This window comes from Macrobrachium nipponense, chromosome 8 (assembly GCF_015104395.2).
Source record: "Macrobrachium nipponense isolate FS-2020 chromosome 8, ASM1510439v2, whole genome shotgun sequence".
NCBI classification, from domain to species: Eukaryota; Metazoa; Arthropoda; class Malacostraca; order Decapoda; family Palaemonidae; genus Macrobrachium; species Macrobrachium nipponense.
This window is the reverse complement of record NC_087203.1, coordinates 39,642,360-39,661,792: the sequence shown is the minus strand read 5'-3', so window position 1 is coordinate 39,661,792 and position 19,433 is coordinate 39,642,360. Positions and strand designations below refer to the sequence as shown.

General features: G+C 43.5%; 1 protein-coding gene across 1 annotated transcript in view; it reads left to right on the top strand.

The window, feature by feature from the left end:
• The window catches only part of LOC135222695 (serine/threonine-protein kinase SMG1-like), a gene marked incomplete at its 5' end in the record, with an annotated part of 271,434 nt that overhangs the window by 34,394 nt on the left and 217,607 nt on the right, over nt 1-19,433 (top strand). Inside the window, 6 exon segments of the mRNA XM_064260879.1 lie at nt 1,557-1,699; nt 2,009-2,191; nt 2,335-2,461; nt 3,688-3,838; nt 4,253-4,454; nt 18,023-18,270. Coding sequence (XP_064116949.1) covers nt 1,557-1,699; nt 2,009-2,191; nt 2,335-2,461; nt 3,688-3,838; nt 4,253-4,454; nt 18,023-18,270 — 1,054 coding nt within the window.

The window sequence follows — 19,433 nt, the reverse complement described above, 5'->3', positions numbered from 1 at the left end:
ATTCCAGCTGTTATTCTTATGGTAATTGTTGCCACCTGCTCCAATGTCTGTATATTCATAATTGTCTTTTCATTTCTTAGACTGTGTTAGTAGTAATGCTTTCTATTGTTATTTTTACTCTTGTGGGGAGAATGCTATCTTTATTTACACTTAATGAACTTTAAGTTTGGATGTTCATAGAAATTTTTATTATTAACAGTGAATTTTTTCTTTTAACTAATTTTCACTTTGTTTTGTTTTGCACTCCATCTTGAAACATTATCTGTTAGCTTAGGCAAATAATCTTTCATGCCTCTATCAGCTTGACAGATAAACAGTGCAGGTAAGAGTTCTAACCCTCAAAATTAGAACTCTCTTTTCTCTAAATTCTTAACATAACATGATGTAAAATATCTCCTCCAAGTGCAGACACCTGGGGGTGCCTGTCAACTTTGCCAAGAGTCATCTGTGGTATGTTACCCTGTAGCTGTAAGTGGATAGATATGTATTCACTGGGACTGTTGGTAGCAGAATGGCAGATTTTACCTTTAGGATATGGCTTAGGGGACACTATCTTTTCTTTAACTCATCTCTCATCATTTATATGCCATACCTGTGGGCTTAGACTTTTGAGATTGCTAGCAGAATGGCAGAGTTTACCTTTTAGGATATGGCTTCTAGGGGGATCACTATCTTTTTCCTTTAACTCATCTCTCATCATTTATATGCCATACCTGTGGGCTTAGACTCTTGAGATTGCTAGCAACTGTTTCACATGTGTGGTGAATGTCCTTTGACATTGTCAACACCTACCACATTTGCAATTTCCTTATTTTATTTTCACAGGGCATCTCTCTTTTTGACTGTGCTAACCAAAGTCTTGGATCCCTTACTTTTGATAGCCTCCAGTCATGTTACAGTCGCTGTTTGGCACATTTAGTAGCTGCAGCCTCCCTCGTGATATGGTGTATGTTTATTTAAGTGATATTTTTGAATGGAACAAATTTAATTTGTAATTCAGCATCAATTTTACTTATAAATCAATTACTCTCCTCCCAACCCTACTGAACTCTTGCAGTCTTAAATTCAGATGACATGAAAAGCGAGGCAGGTGGTTAATGGTTACTGGTGGATCTGTGCAGTACATGCTTTACTGCCGCTCCTTATCTGTTGGCAAAAGGCAGCAATGTATGGAATATGCAAATTATATTGTTTGCTGTAAAAGAGTAATGGGTTTGTATATAAAAATCAATGTAGATTGACAAATAACTTTATTCTTTAAATGTCATTAGGCTAAGTAGCAGGTAAGCATGTGAATAATTGAATATAATAAAGTGCAAGAAAAAATGTACGAAATTTCATGTTTTCTGATCAAGTTATGTTTTATTTAGTTTTACATTTAGTTTTTTTTATACTAACTTTTTGTGTAGCTAAGGAAAAATGATCATTGAATGATGTCAAGTTTACATCCTTTTCAAGGTACTGCAGATGCTAACCTGTATACTGGTTATTTACTTAATGATAAACTGCATTGGAAAAGCAGGAACTTATTCATTACTGTGGCTATTTTATTGCAGATTGCTGAAGCTTATAGTAAGCTAAGCCAGTGGGGTGAGTTACAGAAGTGGACAATGCAGGTGTGGAATAAATACAATGAATCAGAAAGCTCTGCAGTCCACTCAGGTCTCCTCAATACTTACAAAGATTTGTCCTATGTTCAGTGAGTATCAATTTATCTAGTTTAGTATGTATATTATATAAATTTCATGCCAAGGTTTTAATTGGGTGGCTCATCTCATAAGTATGAGGTCAATGTAATAAATTCTTTGGTTTAAGGGTCAGTTTTTAGTATGGAGAATGTAAACAGACATTTAAAGGCATTGATATCACAATTTGTGAATCATTGTTTGTGGCTCACGATTTGATAAGGAAGAATTAAAGGTTTAAGCTTGTGTACAAATAAACTAAGCGAATTATTTTTGTGGCATTATAGTGTTTTATTTGGTCTTTTTGCATGTATTTTCAACAGAGCTTTGGCCCATTTTGATTCTGCTGATCCTGTTGGAGTGATGACAAGTCTGTCTGGCTCTGTGAATTTAGTTGATTGGTCCAAAGGAAATGAATGGGTCATGTGGAAGAAATTTCATAATATAAACACTGTATTATTATATTCTTTCACCTCCACGGTATATCCTCAGCCCAACACTTTAAGGTAAATTATTTTCCATTTTTTCTCTCTCCTTTTATGATAAGCTTGAGTAGCATATTATTGAGACTGAGTTATATAATCTTCATACTTTTCTATTAATATTCTGGTTTTTTGACATATTGTAATCATCTTGGCTTTGTATATAGGGAATCAATTGGAAAACTGGTATCAGAGTGTGAAGAGCAAGTTGAATGGCTGATGCAGCTGTCCACCCTGTCATCATACAACAATTTACACCTTCAGTTGCTCCTTCTTCATCAGGTTTTACATGAGGTAAGGTTTTATTGACACTGCACCACAACCTTTTTCATTCCTTTGGAATTAGTCTTTTACCATTTCTTTGATTGTAATATAAGTGTCTTGGTAACCAAGTCAGTTATTCTTAATTTACATAAGCCTGTTAAGTCAACTCTGAGTTATCTATTGTGCCATTGTATGTTCGTATATTTCTTATATCAGGAGGATCGTTCTGCTATTGTATTAAACACAATTAAAGCTACCACTTACAGTATATAATGCATTTGAGTTTCTTTACAGCCACTCTTTTGGCCCACAGCTACATTGCTTTCTGCAATGTAGCTCTTCAGTTGTTTTGATTGGGTACTTTATCTTGGTGGTTTGTAAATGGATGAAGAATTATATAAAGTACATAGAATGCAAAAAAAATTTTACATTTCAGAAGATAACAAAACAAGTTCATACTGTAACCTTATGTTACTGGTAGCATGACTTATTAACAAATGTGTTTTTGAAATTAGGTAAAGGAAAGTGACCATTCATTTGACATCCTTTCTTATTGGAGATTCACTTATTTGTAAGGCCACCCTAGTCCTGGTGTGTATGATTGGCAGTAATTGATCAAATACTAGTGCTAAGCTCAATCATTTTAAATATTGCTTCTATTTTTCCCATATAAGTTTCTTTACTGTATTTGAGTTTTCATGGAGATAAAGAGCTTTTTAGAATTTTCAAAAGTTTGAGATACGTTCTTTTAGTATATCTCTATTTCGTGGAGATTACATTCTCAGAAATAATAATGTGATGGAAGTGTAAAAAGAAATGAAAAAACTTTTCAGTGACCTTTTTTTTATTAATTCTACCAGTTTTCCAGCTTGGCGCTAGTATTATCCTAATGTTAAGACCTCAGGTTTGTTAGTTATGAAAAATACAAATTGATTAAAAATTTGTCATTTTGATAGACAGTATACTTCTTATTATCAGTCAAGAGCAGCAAGCTTTACAGTGTAGCAAACAGTTCTTTGCAGTGGCACTTTGCCCAAGCTGCATGGTATTCGTACATTTCCTGCTGTCTGTTTTCTTTGGCCACATCCTACCTGGCTTTCCCACTAAAATTTCCACCTGTTGTTGGTTCAGACAAGCTCTATGAGAGTTTGCAAATTTGACTTGGTGTAATTTAACAAGCTTACTAGTAAAGATAGTACATGATGTGGATGAAAATAATCCTTTTTCTGAAATATGTGAATTTCTCTGCTTGATAGCTGAGAAGTATCCTCAATGACTCGGTGGGAGTTGGCCGTTTACATGAAGGATGGGAAAACACCAATCTAATGAGCCTTCCAGCAGATCTCATACCTCACGTATCACGCTGGTCAAAACTCATTGCTCGTCTTAATCCTTCTATAACCCCGAGTAAGTCAAGTGTTCTTTTGTTTTAACAGTGCTGTATTAATTAAGATGCTCACATTTTTTTATTTGTATGTCATTTGAATTCCATGTCTTTATTGCATATGTGCTTTCTTTACCAATAAATGTAAACATGGTATTCTCATATTTTTGAAGCTTAATGAGAACTGTAATTGACATATAATATTTCAGAATAAACTATTCTATACATTGGAGATCAATGATTATTTTATATAATGATAATCACCCATCTTTAAAAGATTGGTATGGATATGGATGTATACACACTTTTTTGCAGTGACGAGTGTCATATTATTTTGGTTATAGACATTATGCCCTATGTAATGCTTATTAAGCAGTTTCAGTCCATTGTGTTATTAAGGATTTGGGAAGTATTAATGAAAGTTTTGACTTTTGCAGCTTCAATTACTAAATTGGACTTGCTTTCTGCAAAGCAAGCTCGTAAGCAGGAAAACATGGACTTTGCAGAGAGTACGCTCATAGGCTTACTTGGAAGTGTAAGTTCTACTTTATCTGAGTCTGTGTTGGAAGTGTTACCAGGAGCAGAATTCAATCCGCTGCAGGCAAAATTACACAGAGAAGCAGCAAAGATGTTAGCACAGTAAGTCCGATTATTATAATGTAAATTTGTTCATACACGAAACAAACCTTCGGTCTTAACATTAGGATTTACTAGCGCCAAGCTGGAAACCGGTAGAATTAAAATTACACTTGTGAGATCCAGGGACTAATGGCATCTATACCAGGTCACGGGGCATGTATACCCAGAATGCCCACGGCTACCTGTGACCCATCAGTTATTTTCCTACCACCTTTAAGATAAGACGTGTTACTGTCTATCTCATTTAAAGCCGGTTTTTTTCAGTTTGCCCGTTCTTTATCCATTTCATTTTTTATTTTTCATTCCTTTTCTTTCTCCAAGTGTGATCAGTGTGTGGTAAGAGTGTATACGTGGTATGATGGAGAATTTTGCCTCAACATCGGGATCGTCTACCGCTTCGAAGAGGAGACAAAGGAAATGCCAGGAGTCAGTGGCTTTCCATGTTCTAGGTTCCTAACTTCGGTGTCGACGGATCCTCATCCAACGTGTAGTAGGTGCAGGGAAAACGTATGTACGGTTACTAATCCGCGTTCTGTTTGTCGCGGTTGGTCGGTGGAACAGTGGAAGAAGTTCTATGGGAAAAGCCAATACAAAAGGAAGGGGTGACGCCATCTTTGGATGACCAAACCTTACCGGCTTCTTTTGTATCGGTAATAAACCAGGCTGCTCCATATGTTTCTCCACCTGCTTTTGAATTGTCTCATACCCCTTCGGTTTCTCCTAGCGGTTCTGTATCGGAAAAACGTCAGGAGGGGCCTTGGGTAATTTTATGAATAATTTGCACTCTCCTTTGTTCCCAGCAAGTAGAGGGGGAGATCCGCCATCTTTGTTCCAGGCTCCTGCTACTCAAGCGCATAGGTTAGATGGTACGTGGTCAGCGCTAGGCCTACCAGGCGTACCAACCTTGGATGGTCTGCTTGCGCATTATATGACGTCACGGTTCCAGCAGGGTCCGGCAGCGCTGAATGTTCCTCATCCCCCGGGCTTGCAATTTATGGGAATTAATGCCGCGGCTTCACCATCCCACTCAGTATTTACAGCGATGCAGAACGTGGGAGGTAGTTTGGCAGCAAACGTGCGGTTACCAGCAGAAACCTCTTAGTCTCTCCCTACGAGAGGGATGACGTCACAATACATAAAACGTCACACTCTGGAGATGGCAGGCTGGTGATGACGTCACAGACCGATTCTCGCCCTTTTTTTCGCTGCACCCATACGCTAAAATACGCCTTCTGACCCGTCAATGCAAACTGTAATGCAGAAATTACAGGATATAGAGGAGAGAATGAATAAGAGAGACAAAAAGAAAAAGTGTGATTCGCCTTCTTCGTCTTCTTCCTCTAGTTCGGCGTCATCGCTAAGTCCGATAACGTCACGGCGAGCGCCAGTCAAGCGTTGGAGGAGGATTCGGGAGTTCTGGCGGATCCTCGGGCCAAGAGGAGAAGAATCAATTCTTCCTCTTCTTCGGACCAAGACTGTCATTTCCAAGTCAGCAAGAAGGTCGGAAAATCAGTGGCTATTAAGCACAAGGTTGGCAGACGAAGCCGTTCGCAAGAGTCCGAACAAGCGAGAGAGGTGACGGCCGGCGAGCTAGCGGCCGAGGCGGAGTTGCCAGTTCGGATCGCAAAAACTGCGATACCTCTGGTAAAATCGACGTTGGCGGCGAAAGGTGCAGCAGAGGATGGAATGCAGGTCCCAGTTTCGCCCGTAAGGCCGTTCAAAATACGTACGAAGGACGATAAGGCTCCTATTAAAAGTACGAAAAATAAAGAGTTGGCAACCTCGGCGGATACGTTCGTGGAAGGCAGTGTCCGTCTGGATAGAAGGTCGAGGCCGGGCTCGCCGACGCTCGAAAACGATGCCAATGCTAATAGAGACGAACTTACCTCTGTCTTAAGGGAGCCTTCATCTTGGAGATCTAGACGAGATTCTCGCTCTAGATCCGTGAGCAGAGAAAGAGTGAGACGTTCTCGTTCCCCTGCTGACTATCCGGGATCGAGCCAACAGCGGCCAGCAAAGATCAAAGAGACTGCGGCCGTAGGGGCAGGCGGCCGTAGGGGCAGGCGGCCGTGGAATTCCGGGCCGTCTGTCAGAAGATAGAGGCGAGACAACATCCCTCGTGACGGAGAGTGGTACACTAGAGCCGGAGGATGGAGAAAACCAAGAGTTTCTGGCCTCGTATGCAGAGGTTATTGATTTGATTCGTCAATTCAATAGCCTTTCGGAGAAGACAGAAACACCGGCCAGTATGCTTCCTCCTGGAATTGACATGGCGTTTGGACTAAAGAGGGATACCAAGGTGTCGTATGAATTGCCTTGTTGGAGTCACGCGGAATCGGTCTTGCAACACGTAAACGCAAAGATTGCAGGGAGGGATAATTCCTTAAGATCTAATAGATCATTTCACTTATATAACTTACCTGGTGGTTACATATAGCTGTCGTCTCCTGACGTCACGGCAGAATTTGAAATTCGCGGTAGCGCTAATGGTTTGACAGGTGATCCCTCTACTCCCGCCCTCTACCGGGTACCGGGAACCATTCCAACCATAAATCAGAAGTTTCCTGCCGTCGGAACCGGTAACACGGTTCCTCTGCTGGTTGGAATTTGGATTTGATCATCTTGGTTTTCTCCTTTTGGTGATGTACCTTGAGTTTACTGATCTTTTTGCTAGCGCTATAATTATTTTGGTTTTGATATTGTTGTCCTTTTTAGGAATTATTTTGAATTCTTCACGATGTCTGACACCGGCTCTGTTCAGTATAGGGTGTGTAGTAGTGGGTGTAAGACTAGACTTCTTAAAGCTTCACTTGATCCTCATTCTACTTGTGTTAGTTGTAGGGGACGTGAATGTTCTTTTGAGAATACGTGTGAAGAATGTAAGTCTCTAACATCTCAGGAGTGGAAGGCACTGGGAAAGTATATGAGAAAGTTAGAAAAAGATAGAATCAGAAAGGCTTCACAGAGATCTTCTTCTAAGTTTGTGAGTAGCCAGGATATTCCTCTGAATTCTGTTAATCCTGTTCCTATTAACCCCGCAGTGGTTGCTCCTGCCCTCGAATCTGTATCTCCCGATCCCGATCCCGTGTCAGTATTACGAGCCGATATGGACTCGAAATTTGTCTCTTTCCTCACCACTATGCAGAAAATGGGTGAGACAGTGCAAGAGGTGGTAGTTAAATGTGATAAATTACTTAGTGCAAGTGTAGTGGAGGAGGTGGTTGTTCGGCCCGTTCGTTCTCCTAGGTCTAGGCCCCTGTCAAACTCCCCAGATCCTGGGAGGAGGCATGCCGAAAACCGAAGGGAGGCGAGCGGGATCTGCTCCCGAGCAGCCGCCCCCTCAAGCAATCCTGTAGCCGTATCCCAGGATGCTGTCGCTCACCATTGGAAAGGTGTTGCGAGGAAGTGTTTTTCGTCAAGCGACTCTAGTTCAGATGTTTCCTCTTATAGAGGTTGGCGTAATAAGACTTCTAGACCGCTGAAAAGGTCTCGCGATGTTTCGCCTGCTGCAGTTCCCAGAGGGTGGCGCTGCCGAACCTTCTTGTAGTTTTTGGGAGGAGCCTGAAGCTTTTTCTCCGGCGGTTTCGATTTATCGCCCTTCTCTCATAGAAGTGGAGAAGCCGAACACGCACACTCCTTCGGAGCCTTCTCCAGAGCCTCCTCAAGCGATAACTCCTGCGGCTCCAGAAGTGTTTGTGGATCATCCTTCTACACCTCCTGCGCCTTCTACGTCGGTGGATCCTCAACCTTCGGTGTTTGAACAGATGAATGCCAAGTTAGGCAGTATCTTGGAGCTTTTTGGCAAGTCTCTTTCGTCCCCGAATGCGCTCCCGACCGCCTTACATCTTCCACAGACTACTGTGCAGTCCCTCTTCGCAGGCTCCTTTTGCAGTCGCCTCTTCAGGCTCAGACTCTCCAGTGACTCCTCTTCAGACGCCACTTCAGGCGCCTGGTCGGACTCCTTTCCTGACTCCGTCTATGGCGCCACGTCAGGCTCTCGCTCGAGCGCCACCTCAGCCGCCAGCTCAGCCGCCAACGCAGCCGCCAGCTCAGCCGCCCGGATACGTCTCAGTACAGGCTCAGACGTCTTCTCCTGCTTTCTCACACCCTCCTCGGACGCATCAGGGTGTGATTCGCCGAACAGGATTCCTCTTCCGATGGAATGTTCGCCAGTTTCGTCGAAGGAAGCTTCGGATTTGGAGGAAGAAGGAGAAGGACTTACAGAAAAAGACAAGCATTTGTCGGGGTATAAACTCCTTTTACGATCCTTCGTTGACAACTTTGGAGATTCTTTTGCGCCTTCCGTTCCAGTTTCTCCTAGTTCGCAGTGGAAAAAGGACAGTAAGCCTGACTCCTCGTCCTCGTTCACGCGTCTTGTCCTCTTCGATTTCGGCTAAGAAAGCTATCAGAAAAGTTAACGCTTGGCTTTTGGAGAAGAGGGAACAGGGGAAAAATGTTTTTTGTCTTCCCCCTTCGAGACTTTCGTCAAGGAGCCGTGTCTGGTATGACACTGGAGAAGTTTTTTCCCTGGGTGTGACTGCCTCCGCTCAGGGAGACTTTTCTAGTCTCGTGGACTCTTCCCGCAGAGCAGCCCTTAATACTGCGAAGATTTTCTTTTCAACAAATGAACTGGAGCATCTTTGCAAGAGTTTTCCGTGTTTTCGAAGTTGTCAGCTTCCTGGATTGGGCCATTGCTTCGCTGGCCAGGAAAGTCAAGTCATTTGGACTTTCGGAGGAGCAGTTGAAGGATTTTGCCTCGGTACTGGATTGTATCGATAAAGGCATCTGTGATGGAGCTTCGGAGCTCGCTGCCATTTTCGCCTCTGGAGTGTTGAAGAAGAGACAGCTTTGGTACTCCTTCTTGTCGAAAGGGGTTTCATTGAACCAGAAGTCTGCCTTGCTCTTCTCTCCTTTAGACAAGAAACACCTTTTTCCGCAAGAGATTGTGAGCGAGATCGCTCAATCTTTAACACAGAAAGCGACCCAGGATCTTTTATCACAGTCAGTGAAGAAGCCCAGGAAGATAGCTCCGGTTCTTTCTGCTTCTCGGAGTGCTCCCTCCACGGAAGCTCCTAAACCATTTCGAGGGAGAGCTCCCGTTCGATCTTCCTCCAGGTTTCGTGGGAGAGGTAGAGCCTCTTCTAAAACCACTCCCTCTTCCATCAAAAAAGTAGGCCCGTAGTCCTCCACACAGCAGTAGGAGCCAGATTACACCTTTTCTGGCAGACCTGGTTTCATCTCGGAGCGGATCATTGGACGGTCCAGGTCCTGAAGGAAGGATACACCATTCCGTTCATCAAGCAACCCCCCTCTCAACAGAATTTCCTGTGAATTTGTCAGCCTACTCGGAGAACTCCGAAAAATTTGCTGCCCTCCATCAAGAAGTTCTCGCCTTACTGGCAAAGAGGGCCATAGAGTTAGTGGACACTCCGCAGGAACCAGGATTTTACAATCGCCTTTTCCTGGTAAAGAAGGCCACGGGGGGTGGGGGAGACCGGTGTTGGACGTCAGTGCCCTGAACGTCTTTGTCCTGAAGACGAAGTTTTCTATGGAAACGACCCAATCGGTATTAGCAGCGCTTCATCCTGGAGATTGGATGGTTTCCATAGACCTTCGGGACGCTTTATTTTCATATTCCGATTCATTCGGAATCGAGAAGAATCCTGAGATTCGTGTTCCAGGGCCGCATTTATCAGTTCAGGGCCCTCTGCTTCGGCCTGTCGACAGCTCCACAAGTGTTCACCAGAGTTCTGTCGTCAGTAGCAAAGTGGCTTCATCTAGACGGGATACGAATATCCATGTATCTAGACTGATTGACTTCTCAGGGCAAGGTCCAGACAGAAGTGTGTGGAGGACCTACAAAAGACTTTAAGGATGACGGAAAGCCTAGGTTTGTTAGTAAACAAGGAAAAGTCATGTCTCACTCCTTCTCAGGAGATAGTTTATTTAGGAGTGAGACTGAATTCAGTTCTTTTTCAGGCTTTTCCGTCTCGCCAAAGGATCGACTCTTGCCTGAACAAAATAGACGGAATTTCTCGTCAGACAAACTTGCTCGGCGAATCAGTGGATGAGCCTTTTAGGAACTTGCTTCAATAGAGCAATTTGAAGTATGGGCAGGCTCAAACATGAGACCACTTCAATTTTACTTCAAGCAGAAGTGGCAAAGGAAGTAGTTCACAGACTCCTTCGTGTTCCCCATCTCGGAAGGAATCAAACAGGACCTACTTTGGTGGAAATCAGAAGGAAGGCTAGAGGAAGGCTTGTCTCTAAGCCAGTTGAGCCCCAACCTTACGCTTTTGTCAGACGCTCGGACAAGGGTGGGGAGCTACTCTGGGGAGAAAGAAGTGTCGGGACTGTTTGCAGTTCATCAGAAGATCGGGCAAGCTGGCACATAAATCTAAAAGAGTTGAAGGCGATTCATTTGGCTCTATGCACTTCAAAACAGAGGTAAGAGGGAAAGTAGTGCTGGTTCAAGCAGACAATACCACGGCTCTCTCTTACATAAAAAAACATGGGGGGGACACACTCGTTCTCTCTGTGCGAGGCGGCGAGAGACCTCATTTGGGCGAAAGAGAACAAGGTTGTCTTGAGCACAAGATTTATTCAAGGCTCGAAGAATGTAAAGGCGGACATTCTCAGCAGGAGAGGACAAGTCCTCTCCACAGAGTGGACGTTACATCCTCAAATATGCAAGAAGCTTTGGGGATTTGGGGATGTCCTCAGTTGGATCTCTTCGCCACAAACAAGACAGCTCGTCTACCACTGTATTGCTCCCAGTTTACCAGACGAGGAGGCGTTTTTTACAGTGGATGCCATGCTTCTGGACTGGTCAAATCTGGATCTGTATGCCTTTCACCTTTCAAAATGATAAGATTAGTTCTGGCAAAGTTCAGAGGTCATCAGAACGTCAGGATGACTCTGATAGCCCCCTTTTGGCCGGCCAGGGAATGGTTTCCGGATCTACTACTGCTGTTGACGGACTTTCCGAGAGAGTTACCGTTAAGGAAGGATCTACTCAGACAGCCCCACTTTCTGAGGTTCCATCACAACTTGTCCGCTCTTCGACTAGTCGCATTCAGACTGTCGAGCATCTCCTCAGAAAGAGAGGATTTTCAAAGAGAGCTTTAAGGGCTATTGCTAGACCCAGAAGAGAATCCTCTGATCGAGTGTACCAAGCTAAGTGGGTCCAATTCAGAGCTTGGTGCAAAGAAGAAGGAATTTCGTCTTCTAAGACCTCTATAGCTCAGTTAGCTAACTTCCTTCTTTTTCTTCGTGAAAATAAGAAGCTTTCTACCCAGACGATTAGGGGTTATAGAGCTATGTTGTCTTCTGTGTCAGACATCGAGGATTAGACATTTCTAATAATCAAGACCTCTCAGATCTGATTCGTTCCTTTGATACGACCAAGACAAAGGAGTCAAGAACAGTAGCTTGGAACCTGGATGTAGTTCTTAAATGGCTGATGTCAGATAGATTCGAACCGATCTCCTCTAGTTCTTTTAGAGATCTGACCAGGAAGACCCTTTTTCTTTGTGCTTTAGCATCAGCTAGAAGAATCAGTGAGCTGCATGCTATTGATAAGAGAGTTGGATTCGCTAAGGGCAATGCCATTTGCTCATCAATGCTGGGGTTTTTGGCTAAGAATGAAAATCCCTCACGTCCTTGGCCTCGTTCTTTCTCTATAAAGAACATTTCAGAGTTAGTGGGGCCTAATGAGCCCGAATGTCTTCTCTGTCCAGTGAGAGCACTTAGACATTATGTGCAAAGGACCAAAGGTATAAGAGGTAAGAGTGATAACCTGTGGTGTTCAGTGAAAGATCCTTCTCGTCCTCTTTCTAAAAATGCGCTCTCCTTCTTTTTAAGGAATTTGATTTCTGAGGCACACGGACAATGTCAGGACTCAGATATCAAAGTGTTTAAAGTCAAAGCTCATGAAATTAGAGCAGTGTCTACGTCTATGGCCTTTAGACGTAATCTCTTTGAAAGACATTATTAAATCTACATATTGGAGAAGCAATTCTGTCTTCGCATCTCATTATCTGACAGATTTGCAAACCACATATGAAAATTGCAGTACATTGGGGCCATTCATTGTGACTGACACGGTATTGGGTGAGGGAGAGAAGGATGTATCCCATCCTCACTAACTTTTCTCCTTGATTATGTTTTGTATTTTTAAGGTTGTCTGAAGATACAGGGAGTTTTTTGAGTATCTTTCAGTCTTTTAATGTCTGGTGTATTTCTTAAACGGTTGTGGTGATCCCTCGTTTTTCATTGTATTTTGTGGTGATTTGTACTGCGCACTGAGCAGGGGCATTATAGTCTTGTCCGTTACGGTCACGACTCAACGGCAAGTACTTATTATTGTGTCCAACGCACGGATCCATATATCCTGTCGGTACAATAAAGGCCAGCAGACTACAGAGGCAGTAACCACTGAGTCAGCGGTCTTTAAAGGTAAGGTAACCTATATCTTCGGATAATTCCAACAGTTGTTATTTTAGCTGCCATTGTCCCACCACCTAAATGTGTCAATCAGCTATATGTAACCACCGGGTAAGTTATATAAGTGAAAATGACATTTTTATAATAATATAAAGTTTCACTTATACTTACCCGGTGGTTACATAACGAAGCCCGCCCTCCTCCCCTCATATGGACAGGTAGCCCGCCCTCCTCCCCTCATATGGACAGGTAGGCATGAAACTTCTGATTTATGGTTGGAATGGTTCCCGGTACCCGGTAGAGGGCGGGAGTAGAGGGATCACCTGTCAAACCATTAGCGCTACCGCGAATTTCAAATTCTGCCGTGACGTCAGGAGACGACAGCTATATGTAACCACCGGGTAAGTATAAGTGAAACTTTATATTATTATAAAAATGTCATTTTAAATTTATTCCCCCTCCAATGATAAAGCAAAGGAAATATTATACGACACCGAAGGTCCCTTTGCTGTCTAGACAAATGAACCCTAATGTTGTAAGGTTAAGGCCTGGATTAACCTTGGATCAGGTTAAAATGGAGTGCCCTTCGATGACGTACCAAGAGGCTGCTACGTTAGAAGCAACAGCTTCTTCTGTCTTTCAGGCTGCTTCCTGGTTAGACCTTTGGTCAACAGCAGTGGCAAAAATTGCATCCTCGGAAGCAACAAGGAAAGTAGTGGATGAACCATTGTTCATTAGATTACTACAGTCAGGGTCCAAGGCGATTGCGTACCTGACAAACGTAAGTGCCAATGTTTGGGCAAATATCCTGCTAATGAGGAGAGATGCAGCATTGGCTAGACTAAGCCGCAATGTGGATTTGGATTCCCTGTTAGCAATGAGGAATGGGGATATCTTGGAATCGCAACTACTGTTGCCAGAGGTCATACTGGAAGAGGCGATAGATAGAAGAAGGATGGACACTAACGATAGGTTGGTGCAACAGGCAGTTAGGAAAACGTCTAACAGTCAAACTACTCCTTTGGAGGGAAGACAATAGCAGATGTCTCGAAAGAAGACAGTGAGACATAGCATCCCTAATAGAGTCACAAGACCCGCTTCCCCAAAGAGGATAACTCATCGGCCCTTTCACAATAGAAACAACAGAGGAAGGGGGCAAGGGGCAATAGGGGAAGAGGGAGAGGCTCAAGAAGATAGGATGGGCGCCTCCCATCACTCGGCCACACCAGTGGGGGGTTGCCTGGCAAATCACTGGAAGGTGTGGCAGGAACTAGGGGCAGAGCAGTGGGTGGTGGATGTTCTCAGGATCGGGTGGTATTTGATTCCGTTCGAGGTAACCCCGCCCCTGACAGATCAACCATTACCCCACGTCACTTATGCCCACAAATCTCAGAAGGCCACTATTCTGCAGGACGAAGTGAAGAAGATGATGGAAAAAGGAGCTGTGCAACAAGTATGCAGTCCGACAAAAGGCTTCTACAGCAGGATTTTCCTGGTACCCAAAGCCAACGGGGAGTGGAGGACAGTAATAGACCTGTCAACGCTGAATCTGTTTATAAGGAAAACCAGTTTCAAGATGGAAACTTCGAAAACGGTTCTACAAGCAGTCAGAATCGGAGACTTTATGCTGACAGTCGATCTAAAGGACGCATACTTTCAGATACCAGTCCATCAGTCTTCAAGGAAATTTCTCCGCTTCAGTCTTGCAGGGAAAGCTTTCGAATTCAAGGTCCTGTGCTTCGGATTAACAACGTCTCCTCAAGTTTTTACAAGAGTGTTCACCCTCGTGTCGGCGTGGGCGCATGCTCAGGGGATCAGGCTAATAAGATATCTGGACGATTGGCTGGTGATAGCAAAGTCCAGGGAGAAATTACTCAGGGACAGGGCGGCCCTCCTGCAGCTTTGTCACAGCCTAGGTATTGTGGTGAATCAGCAGAAGTCGCAGCTGGATCCAAGTCAACGTTTGGAATATCTGGAATGGTGATAGACACAACACAAGCCAAAGTATTCCCGACAGACAAAAGAGTAGAGAAATGCAAACAAGTGGTGAATGCCTTTCTGGGAAAGCAGACACAGCCAGCAAGACAGTGGCAGGTGGTGCTGGGAATCCTAACCTCCCTGGAGAAGCTAGTACCACAAGGAAGGCTACACCTTCGGTCTACAATGGAGGATGAAGGAGTTTTGGTCACCAACAGTAGATCACCCGTACGAGCAAATTCCCTTGTCGGCAGAAGTGAGGAAAGACTTGCTGTGGTGGGTGGACGACGACAATCTGACAGTGGGTGTCCCCCTTCAACAATCCTCCCCGGACCTCTTGCCTGTTCTCGGATGCGTCACTAGAAGGCTGGGGAGCCCATATGGAGGAGTTGATGGTGTCAGCAAAATGGAGTTGCAAGGACAGAGAACTCCATATAAACGTGCTGGAGTTGAAAGCAGCTTTCCTGGCTCTACAAGAATTCAGGGAGAGAGTAAAGGGACACTCAGTGGTATTGATGTCAGACAACACCACAGTAGTAGCTTATATAAACAAGCAAGGAGGCCTAGTTTCTCGGCAGTTACATGTGATGACAGTTCAACTTCACCAGTGGGCTATAGAGAACCTGGTAGACATCAAGGCCAGGTATATTCCGGGAAAAAGAAACATAGTGGCCGACAAGTTGAGCCGCAGGGATCAGATTCTGGGAACGGAGTGGTCCCTACACCAACAGGTAGTGGACAGGATGCTCATGTTGTGGGAAGGACCGATCATAGACCTATTCGCAACCAGGTACAACAAAAAGTTGGAAGTGTATTGTTCAGTAGTCCCGGACGCAGAGGCAGTAGCGAAGATGCGCTACAACACCCTGGGACAATCTGGACGTGTACGCATTTCCTCCATTTTGTCTAATCCGTCAGGTTCTGAACAGGGTAATGCGGTCTCAGAACCTCAAGATGACCCTGGTAGCCCCGTTATGGCCGAAAGCAGAGTGGTTTCCAGACCTACTGGAACTCCTAGTAGATGTGCCAAGAGAGTTACCTCCATGGAGCAACCTTCTGTGTCAGCCTCACGTGGAGAGGTACCACCAGTCGGTGAAGTCCCTATCGCTTCACGGGTGGAGACTGGCAAGTATCTCCTCCGAGAGCGAGGGTTTTCGCAGAAAGCAGCAACTCAGATGGCAGGTAATATCAGAAAATCATCTGCGACAGTATACCAAGGAAAGTGGTCAGCATACTGTGATTGGTGTCGTAGAGGGAACGTGTCTCCACTCGGTACCACTATTCAGCAGTTAGCAGACTTTCTGATATATCTCAGAACATAAAAACATATGTCTGTATCTGCAGTGAAGGGGTACAGGGCTGCTCTAGCCTCAGTCTTACGAATGAAAGGAGTGGACATATCGTCTTCATGGGAGTTGGCCATGCTGATGAGGAGCTTTGAACAGTCATGCCCACCAAAGGAGCTAAAAGCCCCAGATTGGGATCTGACCAAGGTACTGAGTAGTCTGACAAAACCCCCCTACGAACCACTAAGGCAGTCCACGGATAGGAGCCTGACCCTGAAGAACAGTCTTCTTATTGGCCCTGGCTTCAACCAAAAAGGGTGGGGGAGCGACATTGGCCTCTCATATCTCATAAAGCACTCAAGAGGTTGGAGATCAATGGTGTGTGAGTTTGTCCCAGAATTCGTGGCAAAGACCCAAAATCCAACAATAGTAGACGGCAGATTCGACTCCTTTACCATACCTTCCTTGGCAGACTTTGTAGACAACGACAAAGCTGAGATGCTCCTGTGCCCCGTCAGGGCACTAAGGAGTACTTAAAAGAGAAACAAGGCACCTCAGGCCGGGGGGTGCAGAGGTTGTTCGTAAGTACAGGACGGAACAAGAAGGAAGTGTCCAAGAATACAATATCATTTTGGTTAAGGGAGACGATCAGAGATGCTTATACTGCAGAAGACAGAGGGTCAGATAGCCAGGTGGGAGCTAGAGCTCATGACATCAGGGGTGTGAGTGCTTCCCTGGCATTTAAGAAGAACATGTCTGTGGATAAAATCTGAAAGCTGGCGTGTGAAGCGCCAAACAACTTTCACCTCATTTTATTTGAAAGATGTTGCCCATAGATCCTTGGACACCTTTTCCTGGGGTCCAGTGGTGGCGGCCCAACAAGTGATATAGTTCATCCAGTGCCCCTGGCGGGGTGTCAGTTTGCGTCTAGTCTAAGATGAAGGTATGAAAGTAGAATGAATGGGATGACTGGTCTTTTTTTTCTTTACTACTTTCTTCCTACTCCTTTAACTACGGGCAATATGAAGGAGAGTACCGTCATGTGCTGGAACGGACTAGATGCAGGTGAGATGGTCAGCCATACTGTGAAGCTATCTTAGCTGATGATATACTTTTCAGTAGCAACACACCCCTCTGGATAATAAGGAAAAGAGGGGTGAAGGTGGATCCAGTCGCAAGGGACAAGAGTAAACAGTAGAATGGTATCTACACCCAGTGGGAGGAAACCAATAGATCCGCTTATATCTTTGGTCCTAGGTTCATTGTCCATTCTCTTAGAATTTCCCTATATATTCGGAAATGGATAAGGTGGCAAACTCCCAGTCAGTTGTAGAGACTTACCTCCCTCCAATAGTAAGTCTATCCTAATGTTAAGACCGAAGGTTTGTTTCGTGTATGAACAAATACCAAATTTGTAACTAATTTGTATTTTTCATAACTAACAAACCTGAGGTCTTAACAGTTAAAGGCCCACCTCGAACCACCCCTCTAGCAGTCTAAACTGGGTTAGAAATATAACTGATGGGTCACAGGTAGCCGTGGGCATTCTGGGTATACATGCCCCGTGACCTGGTATAGATGCCATTAGTCCCTGGATCTCACAAGTGTAATTTTAATTCTACTGGTTTCCAGCTTGGCGCTAGTAAATCCTAATGTTAAGACCTCAGGTTTGTTAGTTATGAAAAATACAAATTAGTTACAAATTTGGTATTTTATTTTGAGTGTCTTTAGGTTGTTTGTTGTTTTAGGGTTGTAATGTTGATGTTAATTTTTATCTCCTATGCTATTGATATATGGGGTCACTATAACAAAGGACTTTAATACATATGGTGTCATTTCTAATGATTTAATATTTTGCAGCAAAGGAAATGTCAGCCTTGGTTGCACAGTGTTTGCAGGAGTTGTTGCTGGCTTGAACCCAAGTTTGTCTGCACTAGCACAGACAGATACAGCTTTGCTGAAATTGCCCCCTAATGAAGCTGGACATCTTTGTGCACGTTCCATTATCACCCTTAATAAGTGGTGGGCTCAAGATGAGAAAAGATTGATGATGGTGCCGGATGGATCTTCCAGTGAAGTACCGTGTTGGATGGATAAGTTATATAAAGGTAGTGTATTTCAGTCCAAACCTCGGCTCTGAACTACCTGGCTTAATACAGGTGTTCTCCATAATAAGAGCTTATGTATATTATTTCGTCCCTCACGCCGTAGTCCTTTACAAGATTCCAGAGACTAGGGCAGCTAGTAGTAGTAGTAGTAGTAGTAGTAGTAGTAGTAGTAGTAGTAGTAGTAGTAGTAGTAGTAGTAGTAGTAGAAACCTAATGTGGAACAAGTCCATAGGGTCCATTGACTTGAAATTCAAGCTTTCAAAGAATACGGAGTTCATTGGGAAGTAGTAAGAGGAGGTAAAGGGAAATACAAAAAGAAGAGATACCACTTATTGAAAAAAATTAATTAAATAACAGATAGATAAAAATGTATTAAAATGCAAGAATAGTATTATGGTAGTAATGTATTGCACCTTCACTTGAACTTCTGAAGTTTCAATTGCCCAACTTCCTTTGGGAGGCTGTTCCACAGTCCAACAATGTGAGGAATAAAGGACCTCTGGAACTGGGAAATCCACAGCGACGAACATTTACTGCATGTTGGTGCTGCAGTTCAGGGAATCTGGTTGTGACAGAACCTTTTAATTCTTCTTGTGAAGTCTCCAAATGTTAGAGCTAATTATGATTATTCTTAAGGGAATATTTTGCTCACATGATGAGGTGATGAGTGAGATCTCTCCTCGATTTCTTAAATGGGTGCTTGTGTGATTTATCTCCTTTGTGGATAGTAGTTTGTTAAAAAGTAATGTAAGTACTGTTTTTCTTCTTCATTTAAAAGATTAGCAACTAGGGCTGTGATAATTTAATTCTAGAGTTAGTTTTAAATTTCTTGCAATTTTTTTATATATTTGACAAATTGTGAGAGCTTTAAAGTACATGTATTACATACTAGCTGTAGGCTGGTCAATCTTTTTCTAAAGTTACCTTTTGTTTAGTTCACTGCCAAGTTGTAGGCTTCACTTATTTAGAATTCCATTCATAATATTTTTCCATTAGGTGCATTCTCCCCTCCCATTATTTTATGCTGTCATTGTTGATTTGCTTTTTATCATGAGGTTAACAAAACAATTTACACTATTTCTATTGTGCCTTGTTCCTTCTGGTTTGCATTTTTAAAAGACAGTAACATGGTTTATCTCTAGTATTTCCACAAATTGGTGTAT